Source organism: Pongo pygmaeus, chromosome 11 (assembly GCF_028885625.2).
Source record: "Pongo pygmaeus isolate AG05252 chromosome 11, NHGRI_mPonPyg2-v2.0_pri, whole genome shotgun sequence".
NCBI lineage: Eukaryota > Metazoa > Chordata > Mammalia > Primates > Hominidae > Pongo > Pongo pygmaeus.
In genome coordinates this window covers 23,767,158-23,786,131 of record NC_072384.2, presented here as the reverse complement: position 1 = coordinate 23,786,131, position 18,974 = coordinate 23,767,158, and the positions used below count along the sequence as shown (strand labels likewise).

At 43.6% G+C, this 18,974-nt stretch overlaps 1 protein-coding gene across 14 annotated transcripts in view; it reads right to left on the bottom strand.

Annotated features, from left to right (window-relative positions):
* The window catches only part of CLASP1 (cytoplasmic linker associated protein 1), a 312,442-nt gene that overhangs the window by 17,596 nt on the left and 275,872 nt on the right, over window positions 1-18,974 (bottom strand). For 8 of the 14 annotated variants that reach the window (XM_063647337.1, XM_063647338.1, XM_063647340.1 and 5 more), the window contains 4 exons: window positions 12,159-12,402; window positions 10,468-10,557; window positions 9,673-9,863; window positions 7,750-7,878 (listed from right to left, as the gene is read on the bottom strand). In XM_063647337.1, the coding sequence (XP_063503407.1) occupies window positions 7,750-7,878; window positions 9,673-9,863; window positions 10,468-10,557; window positions 12,159-12,402 (654 nt within the window). The remainder of the gene's footprint in view (window positions 1-7,749; window positions 7,879-9,672; window positions 9,864-10,467; window positions 10,558-12,158; window positions 12,403-18,974) is intronic. The other 6 variants (XM_054479398.2, XM_063647344.1, XM_063647345.1 and 3 more) reach the window with 1 other exon arrangement.

The following is an 18,974-nucleotide window of genomic DNA, read 5'->3' as shown; positions in this document are numbered from 1 at the left end:
ATGAGGGCTTTGGTTCTAAAATGTCTGAAAATAAAATGTCAGAAGCTGCACATTAAGATGGGTAGTTTGAGGCCCTCTTTTTCACTGGGGTTAGAGAAAGTTTCCCAAGACAGATGCTGGTTTTGGCAAGGGAGGTAGGTGTTCTCAACTTCCCTCTATATGCCAAACCCCTGGCTTTGGCAAGCTGCCTGAATCAGGGTGAACTTTAGGTTTTGCCCCTGTGTTCTACGTAACATAAGAAGCAAAGATTATAAATGTAAGCAAATAGAGAGCAAAAGTCAACATGGGCAGCAGAAACAAAGGAAGACAACACCACTTAGTACACAAGGTGGCCAGAAGTGGCAAGGATTTAGAAAGGGGTGAGGGACTATTCAAAGAGGACAGGATCAAAAAGACTTCCGGGTTATAATCTGCCTTGAAGTCATCAAAAACTGTTCCAATTCTGCTACAGTCTCATTAGAAACACAGGACTCCTTCCCCTTTCAAAGTCAGTGAAGTAACAATGTCTAGCTAAGAAAAGCATAATTTTCACACCTAGCTTGTCAAAATTGGATCATTACTCAGAATACTGGTGAATGTTTGCTTAAAGCTTTCTTTCTTTTAGCACAAAGTTTTCAAAATTTGGATTGCATGTTTTAGGTTCAGAAGGTTTGATCTGGCTCTGTCACAGACACACCAGAATAACTGGTTGAGTCAAAAAAAAAAAAAAAGCAAAGGTCCAGGAACAACAGTGGCTGGAATCAAAGAACTCTTCATAGTAGTGTCCTGAGCTTAGCTACTCAATCGTGTGGAAGCTAAGGAAGAGTTTAGCGCCACCTTCTGGGAAAGGCCAGAAAGACCTTAAAAAATTGGATTGACCCTGAGTTTAAGTATCCCCCAGTAGACTGGGGAAAAACGACCAATGCCCCAGATTGGCACCGACACGGTCCTGGGATTTACGACGGAGCGCCAGCATGGCCCTGAACCTGGGACGAGGGTCTTCACTTAGCTAGGCTCAGTACCAGAGGGAGGGGAGAAGAAAAGTTCCAGGCTATAAGTCTGGAGACCTGAGTTTTGGCTCTGGTTCTGGCATCAACTAGCCAAGTGAGCTTGGGGTAAATTTCTTCACCTTCTATGCCTCGGTTTTCCTCATCAGTAAAACGAAAGGGAGAATCTGAATCAATTATTTTAAAAGTATTTCAGATTATAAAATCTTATCATCCAACTCTACCTGATGAGTCTTTTCCCCTGAAAAATGTGCATGCACAAAATTCCAGGCAGCTTTGAAGATCTTGAGAAGTAGTGTCTGTATGAAATGACTTCTAACAAGACAGTCATCACATCCTTGCCTGGAAAAGTAGATTCAGGGCAACACAATGGATATCTTCAAATGTGGTCAGGCTCTTAGGCGGGAGATTTATTCTGTTCTACTCTAAGGGGTAGAATTAGGGCCAACAGGGGCAAATGATGAGAAGGAGTGGAAAGAGGGGCTGGGAGCCCAGGAGGTGGTGTGTCCTGCTGTCCTGGAGATGCTGCAGAGGCTGGGCTGGCCTCTCAGGAGGTGCTCAGCATCAGATGGGAAGCTGGGCAGCACGTTTAAGGCTTCTCTTTGGCACTCTAATTCCGGTATCCATCTCTAAAAACTCATGGCATTTCCTAGCCTAACGCTGACAATGTACCGGCTATCCCAGCACAAATATGGACGGATTCCAAACAAAGCAGCAGCCAAAAAATACAAGTCGTGTTTTTGACTGGTGTTTTAGAGTTTACTCAATTGCATTTAATAGCTTCTTAGATGTATTTAGAGAAATGCAGTTATATCTGCTTTATGTAGAATTTTAAAAACTTGACAACAATTCTATTCAAAATCAGTCTACTTTCTTCATTGGAAGAGTATATATAAAAAGGATACTATCTTCAATTTTCAACAATGTCAACCACCTTACCTCACTTGATTTTAATGCTAGCCTCTCAGGGAAGGGTATAAAACACCTGCCCCCCACCTCCCACCCAGCATACAAGTGCTTTAGATATCCAGAGTGTCTATGACTTGTCCACGATCACAGCCCCCGAGCTGGCAAAAGCAGCATGTGAACCCAGGCCTTCAAACCGCAAACTCAAAGGTTTTAACATTAAGTTATGGCTTTTTCTGAAGCTATAAGAGCTAAAGGGCAGGTGTCACATCTGGCTCCTTGAGAGTCAGTTCATCAGCGAGGCAGAACTACTCCCCTACCTGTGAATAACAGCAGGAGCAGCCGCCACCACAGCTGCCACTCAGAAATAGACACTATGCCTGGCACTTTACAAGCCTGTGAGGTGGGCTATGTTTCTTCACTCGACACAGAGAATATGAGGGCTCACAAAATGGTAAGGTAAGTCTCCTGCCATCTTGGCTCAGCGGGGTTCAACCCAGGAGTGTCTTCCAAGCCCATGGCCCCTCTCTTGGCCACATGGCCTGGGCTCCTAGCTAGAGTTCTCTCCCTATGTGCTCCTTCTCAGCCCATCTCAGGTTCTAACTCCCTAAGGAACTCTTCCTTGACTATTCTAGCCCACTCCTAAACTCCTGGTGTATTTCGCTTTGAACCACACATGACTCTTTGCTTTAACCTCAACTAAACCATAAGGACCTTGAAGACTACAGTACACCACTACCCATCAATTATCCAACATTTATTGGAGTTTGTGCTGTTAGTGTGACTGCTGGCTCAGTAACTTGGAATCTCTCGATGAAGCTAAACAGGTTTTGGGGTTTTGTCTTTTTATTAAAAAGCAAAAACCTACAAAGGAAATGGGGCTTCTGGTCATATCCCAAGGTTGGGCCTAGGGAAAACTGAAAATTTAGAATTTGAGGATTTAGGTTTGTTACTCAACAGCAACCTGTATTACTTGAGGCTGGATGAAACACAGATAATCATCTAGTCCACTTGATAGGGTAAAAGATAAGGAAAAACCAAAGTACAGAGGAGTAAAGGCATTTCTCCAGAGTTCATGCAGTATATTATTTCCCAGTGCCCACAGATACAAATGACTGCTGCCCTGAGAGGCATTTAAGGGCCATTCCTGAGCGCAGGGGGTCTGGCTAAGATGAGGTCAGCTAGTGATTCTAACTGGTATTTGATCACAGATCTTCTCTGGCACACTGGTGCTTCTCTCTGACTATGGCATTTGTCTAAAGGACTGCATGAGATACCATGCTGGCTGGGCGAATCAGAAACCAGACAAGTTCCTAGGAAGTTCTCTTTCTTTTATAAATAACCTTGGTCTGATTTTGCCATTTTAATTCTTTAAAGTCATAAAATAAAAAGTTAATTAGAAATGATTTAAAAATAAAACCCCTGAAGACATACTACTGGTGGTTTTATATTTATCTAAGAATCAAACTTCCCAAAACAAGCCAAACCACTTGAAGCTGGATTCTGGTGCCTTAAACACCACGACCTTTGTGTGTGTAGCAAGAAATGTTTGCTGATCCAGCACAGTGACATGAATGATGCTAATATTTTCCTCTTTTAACAGACAAGTGTAACTGGATATTCACTAATGTGGCAAAGTTCAGAATAAGCTAAGTCTAATGATCAGAAAACCTCAATTACAGAATATCTTCAAAAAATAGAGTTGGGCTTCTTTCAAGTTTAAATAAAACATTTACTGTGAACTTCAACATTATGGGTACTATATGCACATCACAATGATTGGCAGCAACAAATATTCTTGCATTGAATGTGCATACAATGATTTATAATTAGTATATCAACTATTTCCTGAGAGATGGGCACTTCTGAAATGAATAAGGATGTCTGAGAACAGTTTTATGTAGCAACAATTGTATAGCATATGACAATTTTAAAAGCATATTTCTATATCATAATATCTTTCATTCTCACAACAGAGCTGCTTATTCAGGGTTATATTGAGATGATGAAACTGGGAACAGCTGGACAACAGCAGACGCAGGACTAAAAACCAGGTTTTCTGCCTCAAGATTTGTATCTCACACTGACCCCAGAATCTCTTTGTAGTATCAATTCTCTTATTTAATCCTCTCTTTTTAATCACCAAAGGAGAGGTTCTGTACCAGCTCTAACAAACAGATTACAAATTCTAATATAAGAAGAGTTCAAATTAATGGAGTTCTCTTGGAAACAGAAAATGGACTCAAAATTTTAAAAGGTCACTCTCAAGGCCTTAGCCCTTTAAGGTATTTGCTAAATGCCAACTCTACTGCAAACCACGGTAACTTCATTAATGAGGCACTGAAACTCAATAGCAAAATTTATTTACTAAAAAGATAAAGTTAGATAATGAAAGAGACTTACTCAAATAGGGACTATGAAAACATTATGTCTAAGCTCAGAAACACCAACTTTTAAAATAAAAACTCTAAATTGGTGTCCAAATCCTTCATCTATCTTGCTTACTATAGAACATGTATGTTAGCTTTGGATGAATGGTGTCTGAGACAGATTTGGTACTTGGCACATTTTCAATGTGTAAGAAACACATTCTGCACGTATTACTTCTTTTAAAAGAAACTGACAAAGCAGACGCTTGCTTATATGAGAAAACAAGCCATCTTATCGTCAGTCCTACCTCATCCATCTTCCCAAATAGCTTTTGTGACAAATTTCAATTTACAGAAATTGTATTTCAAGAAGCTGTCCTTCCTCGCTGCAGTCACATAGTCAGAGCCACAGTGCACATGCTGGTGTGGTAATGTCATGCTGGCAAGAGAAGGGCAGCTGGTGCCAATGTCTCTAAAAGCAGCCCCATGTTAACCTGCCGAGTCTATGCTCTTCATCTCCTGCTGAAGCCCAGTTTTTGTCTGGGAATATAAAACCAACTAGCTTCTTATTGAGAAGGAAGCTCCAAGAGAGCTAACTCTGGGATAAACAAACTTTGGAAGTATTAATAACACAGGAAGATAGACTATGTCTTTGTATGACTAATAAAGTAAGTCTAGAAACATTTCAGATCCTTTTCAATAAATGTTTGGAGTCGTAAGAATTGAATGCAATGATGAGGAAATGGAAGGACTAGAGAACTATTACGTGCCATATTAATATGCCAACAAGATGCCTACAACACAAACTTTATGTCCATCTCAGCCTTCTGCCCTAAAAAATAGCAAGAAGGAATGGAAAAAGATTGGTTAAAATAAGAGGAAGAAGAACTTCAAGGGAAAAGAAAAAAAAAAAAGGAACAAAAAATGAAAACCCAACCCCAAACCTAAATAACACAGGTTCTTGAGTTATTATAGTGGCTCCTGGCAAAGTGACAGAGTAAAGTTTTATAAGGAAACTCCAAGGGCAATGAGTCAAGGTGAGTCAAACTATGCAAAGCAGGAAGGCCTGCCAATGCAGGCATCGTTCCCAACACATCTCCTCCACCAGCTCTACCACAAGTCAGTAACAGCAGCATGGGGACCCTTGAACCCGAGTGCTGCTAAGTTTATTTTAAGCAGGATATATATTCTGCTCTTTTCCCTTGGGCAATTTAAAGGGCCTCATACCTGAGAATTTTCTCTCCTAAATTTCTAATTTTGCAGGGAAAAAAAAAAAGATCTCCCAAGAAAAAAGCAAATAACAAACCAATTACTTAATGTTAACTTATACTTCTTAGGATTCAACTTTAGACAGATATCTTCCAACTGGCGAGTCGGTAAGTGCGTGCCAAGACACCATGGATGGCTTGGTGTTTCATTTAAATGCCCGAGTCTAAGTATGTACTGCCCCATGAAAACAACTGATTTCATCTCTAAGTAAAAGAACATCAGGCCAGGTGCAGTGGCTCATGCCTGTAGTCCCAGCTACTCAGGGGGCTAAGGCAGGAGGACTTCTTGAACCTGGGAGGTGGAGGTTACAGTGAGCACAGGTTGTGCCACTGCACTCCAGCCTGGGTGACAGAGCAAGACCCTGTCTCAAAAACAAAGCAAAACAAAAAGAACATCATTTTAATTTCATTTTTTGATCACATATTCTCATTAAGGAGAAGCAATTATGGTTTAAAAAAGTTAGCACATGCCATTTGCGCCTTAAAGGAGACACAAAACCTAGCTAACGTCTCAGTTCTGCCAGTAACTGCTGTGCATACAGTTCCTCTAGGACAAGCTTGTCCAACCCGTGGCCCAGGATGGCTTTGAATGCACCCCAACACTAATTCATAAACTTTCTTAAAACATTATGAAAATTTTTTGTGATTTTTTTTTTTTTAGGCTCATTGGCTATCGTTAGTGCATTTTATGTGTGGCCTAAGACAATTCTTCCAATGCGGCCCAGGGAAGCCAAAAGATGGGACACCCCTGCTCTAGGACCTTCCCTCCTCACCTGGAAATCACTATGTTGATTGTACTAGCTCATCTGGTCTTCACGTTTTTTAAATGAGTTATTATAAATGAAAAGTGCTTTGTTCAAATGTGAGTGATTATCACCATCATGCAATCAAGCCAGATTTTGGAAACCCAGTGATTAGTCTGAAAACACATCCATCCCCTGTGTACTGTGTGCTGTTCTAGGACTGGCAGGTGGAGAGAGGCCCAGTCTGAGGACAAGACCCTCGCCCTTGCTGAGCTACAATTGTGGTGGAGATTTGAAGAGGTCACATCAGTCACTGCTCAAGCAGTCACACAAATGCCAAACAGAACTATGATCTAGGGTCTGACTCTCTATGTAGACGGAAGAATTGTGTTAATTATAATTCCCTTCATCCATTAGCATGCTCACACGACAGTCACACATGAGCCAAGAGATCAAACTAAGCAAGTTGTTATGTCTCACTCTGGGGTCAAACCCATTATCTGGCATGCTAAGTTTTCTGAAGTTCCAATATATGATTTTGTTCCCCACAGTTCCTTTTACTGAAGGATGTCACTGAATCATTTGTATCAGGACAGCTCCTGCCACCTCCCCATTCTCTGTGGGCTTCTAGCCACTTGAAAGCCTGGTGAGGCATGGGGGCTGGACAATCCAATAAGCAACAAGCTGAGTTTTTGCTGAGTGTGCACCCTCCGTGGCATGTGTGCAGGACACAGAGACATGTCCTGCCGCTCTCTACCAGGCAGCTGAGGTCCCAATGCCAGAAACTGCAGAGATAGCTTGCTAGCATTTTAAATACTCAAAAGTGAGTGGAAGAGGCACAGCAGGGCTGCCTCCACTCAGCCTCATCTTGCAGAGAGAAGCACACTGAACGGCCGGGAGGGAGGAAGGTCAGTACAGCAGCCTGCTACCCACTGTTGGCAGGTGCTGGGCTGGAATCATCCCTGGCCATCTCATTTAATTCTCATGAGAAACTCTGTGGAAATATCCATTCCTATTTTACACACAAGGAAACGGAGGCTCAGAAGGTGAAATGACTGGTCCACAGATCTGGAGCAAGAAGGCGTTGGTTCTGGGACTTGCATGTCTGTGATTCCAAAGCTGGTCTCCACCTCCCACACCAGACTACCGGAGGCTAAATGCCAGAAGGCAGCAGCAGACCCTTCCCTTCCACAAAGGCAGCCAGAAGCACGGACATGGAACACATCTCAGGGGCAGGGCAGGCCTGCTGGAAACAGTGAGAAGGAGCTAGGAACTGAACAAATGGCATTGGCCCTGGAACTGTGCCACTGCTCAGCAAGGACAACAGCAATGGGGACTCCACTCTGTATTACGACATGGCTGAGTTCCAAGGAAGGGGCTCTTAAGCTGTGCACTGATTCTGATTCCTCTATCTCCACATCCCAGCTGCTCCCCATGACCCATCTGTTCAGCACCCCTGGGCACATGACTGACTCACCTCCTTATGGGAGTCTTTGTGGGCTTCCAGAGTCTTCATAATCGTCAGCTCGGCGTAGTTTTTAAATCTCGCTGGTTGATTTCTCAGAATTTCCCTCAAAACTCTCAACGCCAGTGCTCGAATTGAATGCTAGAATACAAAGGGAAAGGAAGACATCACCAAACACCACACAGCACTTTCACACATAGCAGTCAGCAGGGTCGGCAAGTCCAAGCACCCAGTTCTGGGTTCCCTGGAACCTCGCAGAACCCTCTAAACAGATCACACAGCTCACTTGAAATCAGCTTTACTTGACACTGGCTCTCTAGACATCAGCTCCATGAAGGCAGGCACTGTGCCTTAGGGTGACATTCCCAGGACCCAGTGCCTGACAGGCACTGAGAAAAGCTACTTGAACGAGCCATGCACTCAAGACCAAATGAGGATGATACACCTAAGTTCATTATCAGTTTTCTGGGGATTTCCAGATTTCCTGAGGCTTCAGCCTAAAATTATGCTTCTGTAAAATGTATGAAAGAATGTGTATAAAGCACCTGGATGTTTCATCAACACAGCCTGTAAGAGTGAACTCCACCTAAGGACAGTGGAAGGCCTGTCATTATTCCTGACCTTCCATGTGATGAGATCACTGGGTATGTACAGGCCTCGAGTTGGTTAAGGCCACAGTCATGCATCTGGAGGAAAGCCATTCCAAACAGACTCCTAATCTCAATAAAAGAGAACGTAGTTTACACCAAACAGAGCCAGAAAGTACATCCTGATTCTTTGTCACTCATCTGTACAGTTCACACACTAATACACCATTTACCTGTCTTCTACAGGACATCACTTTATCTCCCAACAGAGCCAACAAGGCATAACTGCCTTACGAGCCAATGCTTTGTTTTTTTAAAAAGTATTTTTAAAAAGTTTTTTTTAAAAAGTAAAACAGATTACTTATTACCATTCTTCTATTTTTACTTATCCCTAAACCAAACCATTAATCCGAAGCATTAGAAAGCTATCTGAGTCACCACGGCATGGCATGCAGCAGCCTCCCTGTCACTCGCTTGTCATGCAAGTCCCCTCTAGCTGGCCCTGGGCATGGCCTGTCACCTCCTGGCAATCCTCCCATCCCCTTCCTCCAGCCCCTCACCACAGCACTCTCTTCTCATTTCTCTTCTCCATGTGGATGGAGAAACTTTTTCTTGTAGAGGTTTAATTCTGGTAATTCTCAGCATCTATTCCTGTTTCCACATAAGGGACCATCTCCACAGGTGGGAGAAGGCAGGACTTTGACCAGATTACTCCTCCTTTTAAGAGTTCTCTATGTGCGATGTGCAGATCACAGACCAGGCATGTCAGAAATGCCTAGTTTGTCACATTCAAATGTCTCAGCATGATGAAGCTTTTTTTATTTTTAAATTAATAATACGAAAATCAGAATCATGCTTCTGGAACCTGCCACTTGGACTGATTAAAATTATTGGAACTCTTAACATATGCAGGGGGGGACCAAGATGGAATTTCATGGAATGTAGCATTTAATTAGGTCTTTTAAAATGAACCTTTTTATTTCTCAATTACATATGAAACAAAAATGAAACTCACAAGTAAAAAAGTGCATCCTAAAAGACCACATTCTATGCTAATGAAGTTTTAAGAAATTCTGTGTTAAAGCAACTAGATGCAGGAATGAAGTTCCCTCAACTACTATAAACCCAGTTATAGACCATGCACGTAAGCCAAGCAGCAGCTTGTTGCTGATAAAAACATGACCTTACTAAACGTGCTCAGAAAATGTGATAAATGAACAAATAAATGTTTTGATGTAAACAGTAAGCACAACCCAGAAAGTAAAGCTGAAGCTAAGCCCAATAAGAAAAGGACATCGTGACCCCAATTCATGGAAAGGGGCAAGATAAGGCCAAACCAGCATCTCACGTCTTTGTCTCCAAGGGTCTCCAGCAGCAGGAGCAGAATGGTCTTGAAGTGCTCCTCCCAGACACCGAGGCTGTCTTCCCGTGTGATCTTGAGCAGCTCCAGCAGGGCTCCCTTCCGTTCCTCCACTCGCTCGTTGTGGTTGGACAGCTCTTTCAGAAGGTCAGCCACCAGGTCAGAATGGTCGATGGGCACTGGTGAAACACACCAGACATATGTCACCTCGTGAGGAAATGCCTGGCACAGGGGCTTCCTCAGTGGTGCCCAGTGATCCTTCCCTTCCTGCCTCATCTCCCAGAGGCGACGCCTCCTTCAAGGTTCCCCTCCCACCCTCCGCCCTGCTTCGCTGTCCAGCCTCAGCCTACACACCCTCCACCAACCTTCTCACCAAGCTCACTGTGAAAGCAGAGGTGCGAGACCAGCTGTCCAGTCCCAACAGTCAATGTCTTCACCCTTCCTTGCTATCTTTTCCCTTCTACTTCAGACAAAGAGGAGAAATGCCTGTATCCGCCAAAGCCCCTCCTCAACCCTTTTATTTTCCGAAACTCTCTCCCACTGCCATGGTCCTGAGTCAGCCCCACCACTGGACCGCCTCTTACCAGGGTCAAATCTACTCCCATACACACGTATTCCCCAAGGCCGCCTCACCATCACATCTGATTATCCTCCATTCCCTTCTCAAATGTCTACAGCTTAGGAACCAGCATGGTGAACAAATACCAATCAAGGTGTTTGGACTACTGGTGGACTATCTATGTAGAGACTAAAAACTGGCCCAAGATGACTCAACATAGTTACCTGCAGGGCTGTGAACACGGTTTCTATGGCAGAAAGGCACATCCTTTCTCCTCCATGTTCTTTTAAGAAACCTCAACTCTGAATATTCAACTTTAAATAGAGAGGATGAAAAAACAAACAAATCAGACAAGTTATTAGGAACTACTTATATGTGTATTTGCATACTTCTTTAGCTTCTAAGATTGGGTAGCAAACACACAAGAAAGTCTGAAATGGTAAAGAACTCTGTCATTTCCTCCTGCCTTCCTACCTTTTCCTCCTTTTCTTTAAGCCTTTTAGTACACAGTTGGTGAATAACCAACACTGTAATTTCTACCCTAACATAAAGGATAAGGTAAACAATTCTATAAGCAATGAAAACAAATAGTCCTCTTCTTCCAGGAAGTGCCAGTCCTTACAAACACTATACCCTAATAGCTCACTGCCCAGTAAACAGATGTGTGGGCAGAGTCGGAGATGCTACCTACCAGCATATAAGCAATTAATAGCCAAGTGATTAGGCTTTTAATCCCTACAGCCATTTCTGCTTTCAAACAGAGAACTCCTCTTCTATGTTAGCATTCCCCTACTGTCTGATCCCTGCAAGAGGTTCAGCTTTCTTTTCTTTGTGCCCCGACTGGATCTGGCATCTGCCTCCAGCACAGGCCTTCTCTGGTACTAGTGTGACCACTATCAGTCTGCTCCCCTGACAGACCTTGAGCTCTCTAAGGCCAGGGACTGTGTCTCATGTGCCTCGGTCCCTGGCAACCCATACACTTCATGACACACGGTAGGCCCTTAGTGAATGTTAACTATTTAGAATTCTAATGTAGGTTCTAATTACTCATTCAAACTTGAGAAATAAAACAGGCTTCAAAACAATATTTTTTTAAAAGCACTATCAAATTGAAATAAACCAAATCATGTAACATGAGAGGTGAAAAAATAATTCAGTTCCCGATAAAAATACCATTGTACAAATACATACTCATCACTCACTAGTTTATTCAATAATGGACGCTGGTCTTAACACAGGAGCCAGAAAGAAACCAGACTAGCTCTGCTTCTGCTCCCTACTTCCTATGTTATATGCTTACGTTACATTTTGGGCAAATCTTTCTGACCCCATACTTAGCTTGGCACCACACATGGTAATGCAAATGCTCAGTGTGTATGTCAAACCCCTGCCTCCCAAATGCAGCACGGAGGTCCACACAGCTCCAGGGAGACCTGGTTACAAAGCGGGTGTGAAAAGAGAGGGAAGCCTGGGAGCAGTGCTTCAGGATCTCACTCCACAGCTCAGGGAGCTGGGAAGCAGGTCCAAGGCCTTCACAAAGGCTGAGCCCGTGCTCGCCATCCTGTTTGTTCCTACGGCCCTGGCCCACCTGGGCCCTGGGTTCTACAGCAAAGCCTCCCTGATGGTAGAGTTGGCCTTCCCTCATGCTCAGCTGCGGCAGTGGCTACTTCATATCATGTGTGACTGTTTATTTCCTCACTGCCCCGCTACTTGTGCTTCTGTTCACTGCCGTGTTCCCCATGCCCAAGTGCACAGTAGGGATTCAGTTAAGTAGTGCCTGAACAAATGACTAAGCAGAAAGAACAGACCCAGCATCTCCATTTACATCTGACCAGTGGGCCTGGTGCTGGCCAGACAGGAGGGAGCACAAGGGAAGCACTTCTGGGTGGGGACAGTTAAGTAAAGAGACACCAACCGTCTCGAAGCTGCTCCATGTCGTCATCGAACACAGCCTCTTTCAGGGCGGTCTTGTCGTAGGTGTTGATGGCATCTGAGTAGGGGTACGGGTTGTAGTCTCGCGCCCGCGGCCCTGGGAAGGCACGCGGAGGCTGGGTGTTGAGTAGTGAGGTCTTGTTATCCAGAGCTGTCCGGCCTCCTTCTACCTCACTACCTGCCCAGCCCTCGGTGGCAGGGGAGGCAGCACCCCCATCGCGGGACACCTGGAGCACAGCACACTGTCAGTTCCCTTCTGGGACTTGTAATGGACATTTCCTTTGAATGCTCAGAAATATTAAGAAGGCCAGAGATTTTCACTTGAAATATGTATGTCCAGTGACAAAAGGACAGCTATTAGTACTGCAATGTAAAAATACCAAATCCGTAAACTACCATAAAAGGAACAATATACCTGCATTTGCATCTAGTCTTTACACTTTAAATCTCCTTTACTTTGTAATTTGATGATCCACTTTACCAAGATGTTTTCTGAGGGATAAAAGGCTCAGAAGCCTTTCCTTGAGAAGGAAAGGCTGTCCACTCACACCCCTGCTTTCAAGCACCAGACCAGCAATGGGGGCTTCTCGCTGCGGCCCTGGCCCACATCCACAGACAGAAGCTCCTCCGACCGCCATCATTAAGTCTAATGGGTGTCATCCATCCCCAAATTAATTCCTTGTACTATATGTATTCCTGCCTAGTGCTGGGCCTCAGCGCTTCACAATCTCCTATGACAGAGAACTCAGCACCTCCTAGGCATATCATTCTTCTTTTAGATATTTCTGACTCAGAGTTGTTATGCTGGGTCAAAGAACAGGACTTTGGTATTTCCCAAATTTTGTTTTTCTTCCCTAGTATATTCTGAATGTTGTCTTCAACAAATTCAACTGCTGGCCCTCTGACTGGGCCCTTGCCATGGTATTGACAAGAGCAAATCACTTTTGCTTTTAGGGTCCTCTGCTGTGGGGCACACCACTGGTCTAGCCCCTTTGCAGGCGGCAGTGTAGCCCAGCAGGTGTGGGCTGGCTGCTGGCAACTGGCAACGGGGCCAGACTGTTTTCCTCATCCCAAACATCTGACTACCCAACAACGGTGGAAACATTCCAGGCAGCCAGAACACGTTGGTGACACCTATGGCAAAATTTTTACTTGTGCTGATGACAAGATACATTTCTCTCACTTTATGCTAATACATTTACACTTTTTTCCAGTTTTGGAAAAGTAGATTAATATACCATTTTGATCATTCCTAACATACCATTTTTGATCATTCAGTGTCATTAAATACATTCATGATGTTGTGTAACCATCACCACTATGTATACCCAAAACTTTCTCATCATTCCCAACAAAAACCCTGCATCCTCATCCCTCTCCCTTCCCCACAACCCCTGGTAACCTTTATCTTACTTTGTCTCTTGGAATCTGCCTATGCTAGGTACCTCAGATAAGTGGAATTGCTGAACACATTCCACTGTGTGTATATACCACATTTTATCTGTTCATCTGCTGATGGGCACTTGGATTGCTTTCGCCTTTTGGCTCTTGTGAATAATGCTGCTATGACACACTGGTGCACAAACATCTGTTCAAGTCCCTGCTTTCAATTCTTTTGGACTTGAATCTAGTGGAGGTGCTGGGATGCATTTGGTTTCTAACACCCACAAACAAAATTTTATAATTAAGATGTAAAAATAATATATAATATATGCGTAGACAGAAACAAATTAAGACTAAAAAGGTATAAATCAAATATTAACAGAGGTTTTCTCTGGGTGGAAGAAAATTCATGGATGGTTTTAACTGTTTCTTTTTATAAGTCTTCTAAAAATACTATTATAATGAAAAATTATTTATAAAAGAAAAAGGTAAGCCATTGAACAGGAGGTTTAAAAAAAAAACGAAAAAAGAGAAGGGTTTTAAAAATTTCAGACATTTAAAAAATAAAGCTCAACTCTCAATTCTAATCACTGTTAACAACAAAACCTTACTACCTCAGTGTGTGTCTCCACGCAGGCTTTACGCAGCAGGAACCCAGTGTGCACGCTGGCTTCTGTTTTCCTTTCCTTACACTGCAAGCATTTCCCGTGTGGATGAAGTTTTTGTAACCACCATGTTTAATCACACCACTAACTCTACTTGTGTTTTAAAAAAGATTTACTCAGATGTTCCCCTTTAGTATTTTTGCTACTGTAGATAATGCTGAAATAAGCTACTTTATGGAAATGACATTTTTTTTCTTCTGTTGAGTTCTTTCTTTAGTGTAGATTAACCATACTGGGTAAAGAATATGCAAATCACTTTTGCTAAATATAATTTTACTGAGTTCCAAAACATTGTATCAATTTCCCATGGCACCAACATTACACTAGATCCTTATGCTCTTTCTAGTATTAAATGTTGTAATTTCTATTAAAGCAAAGCAGAAGAGAACCTTGATATAAGTCTGCTGTATTTCTCTAATTGACCGTAAGGATGGGCTTTCTCCCTATGTTGAATGTCTTCATTTTTGCTGTGTGCATCACCCTCCTACTGCATCTGACATTCATCCTATTGGCTTGTCTCCCTAGATTGGGTTTCCTTGTTACGCTTAAGAGGAGATGTACTGGCTCCCGAGTCTTTCACATTTAACACAGTTTTATATCCACCTCAATGTTTTAACTAAACATATGGTAAGTCGTGGCTAAGATGGTGAATTTTGAAGCTCCTCCATTCTTCGATTTTCTTTCTTTTTTTTTGAGACAGAGTTTCACTCTCGTCCCCCAGGCTGGAGTGTAAATGGTGCAATCTCGGCTCACTGCAACCTCCGCCTACTAGGTTCAAGCGATTCTCCTGCCTCAGCCTCCCAAGGAGCTGGGATTACAGGCACGTTCCACCAAACCTGGCTAATTTTTTGTATTTAGTAGAGATGAGGTTTCACCATGTTGGTCAGGATGGTCTGGAACTCCTGACCTCAGCCTCAGGTGATCCACCCGCCTCGGACTCCCAAAGCGCTGGGATTACCAGCACGAGTCACCGTGCCTGGCCCATTCTTCGATTTTCACTGCCACCCTAGCTTTGCTGCTCGAGGCCACATTCTCCAGCAAGAGCAGCCACTGCTCTGACAGACAGCATCTTCACGGCGCTTCCTGACTCCTCCTGGCCCTGCAGCTCTGCCACTGCACTCCCCCCACTCCACCTGTCCCTAGGTGACACTGAGGCTTCCCAGGCCTTGCCCTCTTTATTTTCTCCCTCCCAAATTTTACTCCTTTCAACTCTCATCACAGTATTTTTACACTTGACAAAATCAGAAACCATCTAAATATTCTGAAACAGGACACTGGGTGCCTATCTACAGAACATCATCCACAGGAGGAATCATTGAGTAGCCACAACTCACACAGGAACTGACGGAAAAGCGCTCATGCCCTATGCACAACAGATGGACAGTGTGATATTACTCTTATAAAAGCAATACTCCGCACACTCCCTGCACACATACATGTATAAATATACAAAAAGGAATAGAAAAATACACCCTATAATGTTAACATTGGTTATCTCTAGAGATCGTGATTTCTTCTTTTTCACTTTCTAAGTATTATTTTTTGGGCATATATTAAATGTGTGTGTGTGTGTGTGTGTGTGTGTGTATTTTTTTTTTTAAGGGACACAATCTTACTCTGTCACCCAAGCTGGAGTGCAGTGGCACAATCGTAGCTTACTGCAGCCTCAAACTCCTAGGCTTAAGCAATCCTCTCACTTCAGCTTCTCGAGTAGCTGGGACTACAGGGTGCACACCACCACATCTAGATAAATTATTTTTTTTTTTTTTGTAGAGACAGGAATCTCCGTATGTTGCCCAGGCTGTTCTTGAACTCCTGGGCTCAAGCAATCCTCCTGCCTTGGCCTCCCAAAGTGCTGGGATTGCAGGCGTGAGCCACCATAATTGGAAAAAGTAACCCCTCACGCATCCACCTTTTCTACTGTTCTTGGTAGGAGTTCTGTTTCCCTAGTCAGATTCCCTCATTCCTCACAAGTCCCCCGCTTCAAAGCAGGCCTCCTTCCACTGCCCTGAGAAACCGGCAGTGGGAACACACTCTACTTCCTGCTTCAAGCCCCTAAAGCCGCCCTCCTCCCTAGCTAAGACCAGTCATTCTACCTGGGCCCTAATCTCACATCCCCACATCCTGAAGGATCTGCATCCAATCATCTGCTCCCCTCCACTGTGTAGGCAAGGTTCTTCTCTCCACTGGCCCTGCTGGGAGAGATCTCTCTCATCTGAAATGCCCTTTGATCCTTATTTCTCTCCAGTTTGTTCCTCAACTTCTTCACCCACCGTGATCTGGTTTCCATTCTCAACTCTGCACTCAACTATGCTCACAAGATCCAATGTACTCCTGGAAGAAACTAACTTTGGATATTGCAGACTGTAACTACGTGTAAAGTTTATTTAAGAAGAAAAACATGGAAATCCAGTGAGCCCATTCTCGAAGGAAAGGTCTTAACTTTACATCAAAACATTGGCAAGTAAATGTGTATTTTATATCTTTTAGGTTAAAATAGAACATTTAATGTGGATAATAAGCAAATAATCCAATGGAGCCCTTTCATTTCACATGTGACCTGTTATCTCTTTGCAGCATGGCCCCTTTGGCTAGCATGTCCTTCCTGAAATAGTGTCCCTTATCTTCTGGGCCACCACCGTCTCCTGGTCTCCCTCCTGTCAGCTCTAGCTTCTGTCCTTCCCTTAGTGTTGATGCGCCTTAGGATTCTGTCCTTATCCTTTACCTGGTGATTTCACTTACTTTTCTTTAGTTATCTTCAAGCAACAAATCAATCTCTCTCAAATATCTAACTTCTGCCTAAATCACTGGCTAAAACAGACTGGTATATCCAAAGTCCTGATGGATATATTTGCTTGGATATTCCACAATTACTGCAATTTGCATGTATTCAAAAGAGAATTCGTTATATTTCAAAGAGAGCATCTCCTTCTAGGGTAATATTTCACTGAATTGCACTAGCATTTGCTCAACAGCCCCAGAAGACTTCTGATTCTTCTGCTTCTGCTCATGCCCTGTTCAATCCCACTTCCTTCTGAATTATTCTCCATTCCATAGTTACAGTAGCCTGTCTAAAATATAAGTATGACTATGCCACTTCCCTGCTTAAAGATCCTTCAATGACTCTAGTATCACCAGGGTGAAGTCAAGGCATTGGCTGGGAATACCCCAGTGAGCACATCCTTCCTGCTCTGAATCTCCCCAGCCACTCCTCACGCCCACTCTTCTCCACTTCAGCCACTTCGAATAGGAAATCACACCATGCCTACATCCATGTCTTAGTCTTCAAACAGGCCCTCCTGACTACAACCCTCCTACTCGACCTGGCAAACTCCTCTGGACCTCCATGAGGTTCAGAGGTGACATAGAATCTCTTTTGCAAATCTGATATGGTTTGGCTCTGTGTACTCACCCAAATCTTATGTCAAATTGCAATTTCCAATGTTCAGTGAGGAACCTGGTGGGAGGTAATTCAATCATGGGGGTGGAATTCCCCCTTGCTGTTCTCACGATAGTGAGTGAGTTCTCATAAGACCTGGTTGTTTAGAAGTGTGTAGCACTTCCCCCTTCGCTCTCTCTCTCTCCTTGCCACCATATGAAGACATACTTGCTTCCCCTTTGCCTTTCTCCCATGATTGTAAGTTTCCTGAGGCCTCCCCAGCCAGGCCTCTGGTATAGTCTGTAGAACTGTGAGTCAATTAAACTTCTTTTCTTTATAAATTACCCAGTCTCAGGTAGTTCTTTATAGCAGCGTGAGAACTAACTAATATAGAAAATTGGTACCAGAAATGGGGTATTGCAATAAAGATGCCTGAAAATGTGGAAGCAACTTTGGAACTGGGTAATGGACAGAGGTTGGAACAATTTGGAGGGATCAGAAGACAGGAAAATGATAGAAAGTTTGAAACTTCCTAGAGACTTGTTGAGTGGTTGTGACCAAAATGCTAATAGTGATATGGACAGTTAAGTCCAGGCTGAGGTGGTCTCAGATGAAGATAACAAACTGGAGTAAAGGTCACTCTTGATATGCTTTAGCAAAGAGACTGGCAGCACTGTGCCCCTGCTCTACAGATCTGTGGAACTTTGAAGTTGAGAGAGATGATTTAGGGTATCTGGTGAAAGAAATTTCTAAGCAGTAAAGTGTTCAAGATGTGGCCTGGCTGCTTCTAAAAGCCTCTGTTCATTTGCATAAACACAAAAATGACCTGAAACTAGAACCTATATTTAAAAAGGAAGCAGAGTGTAAAAGTTTGGAAAATTTGCAGCCCAACCAGGCAGGAAAAAAGAAAAACCCATTTTTGGGAAGGAATTCAAGGCTGCAGAAATTTGCACAAGTAATTAAAAGCTGGATGTTAATAGCCAAGACAATGGAGTAATGTCTCCAGGGCATTTCGGAGACCTTCTTGGCAGCCACTCCCATCACAGACCTGGAGGCCTAAGAAGGAAAAATGGTCTTGTGGGCCAGGCCCAGGGTCCTGCTGCTTTGTGCAGCCTTGGTACATGGTGCCCTGCATCCTAGCTGCTCCAGTTCCAGCTATGGCTAAAAGGGGCCAACGTACAGCTTGGGCCATTGTTTCAGAGGGTGTAAACCCCAAGCCTTGGTGGCTTCCATGTGGTGTTGGGCCTGTGGGTATGCAGAAGGCAAGAATTGAGGTTTGGGAGCCTCCACCTAGATTTTAGAGGATGTCTGAAAATGCCTGGATGCACAGGCAAAAGTCTGCTGCAGGGGCAGAGCCCTCACGGAGAACCTC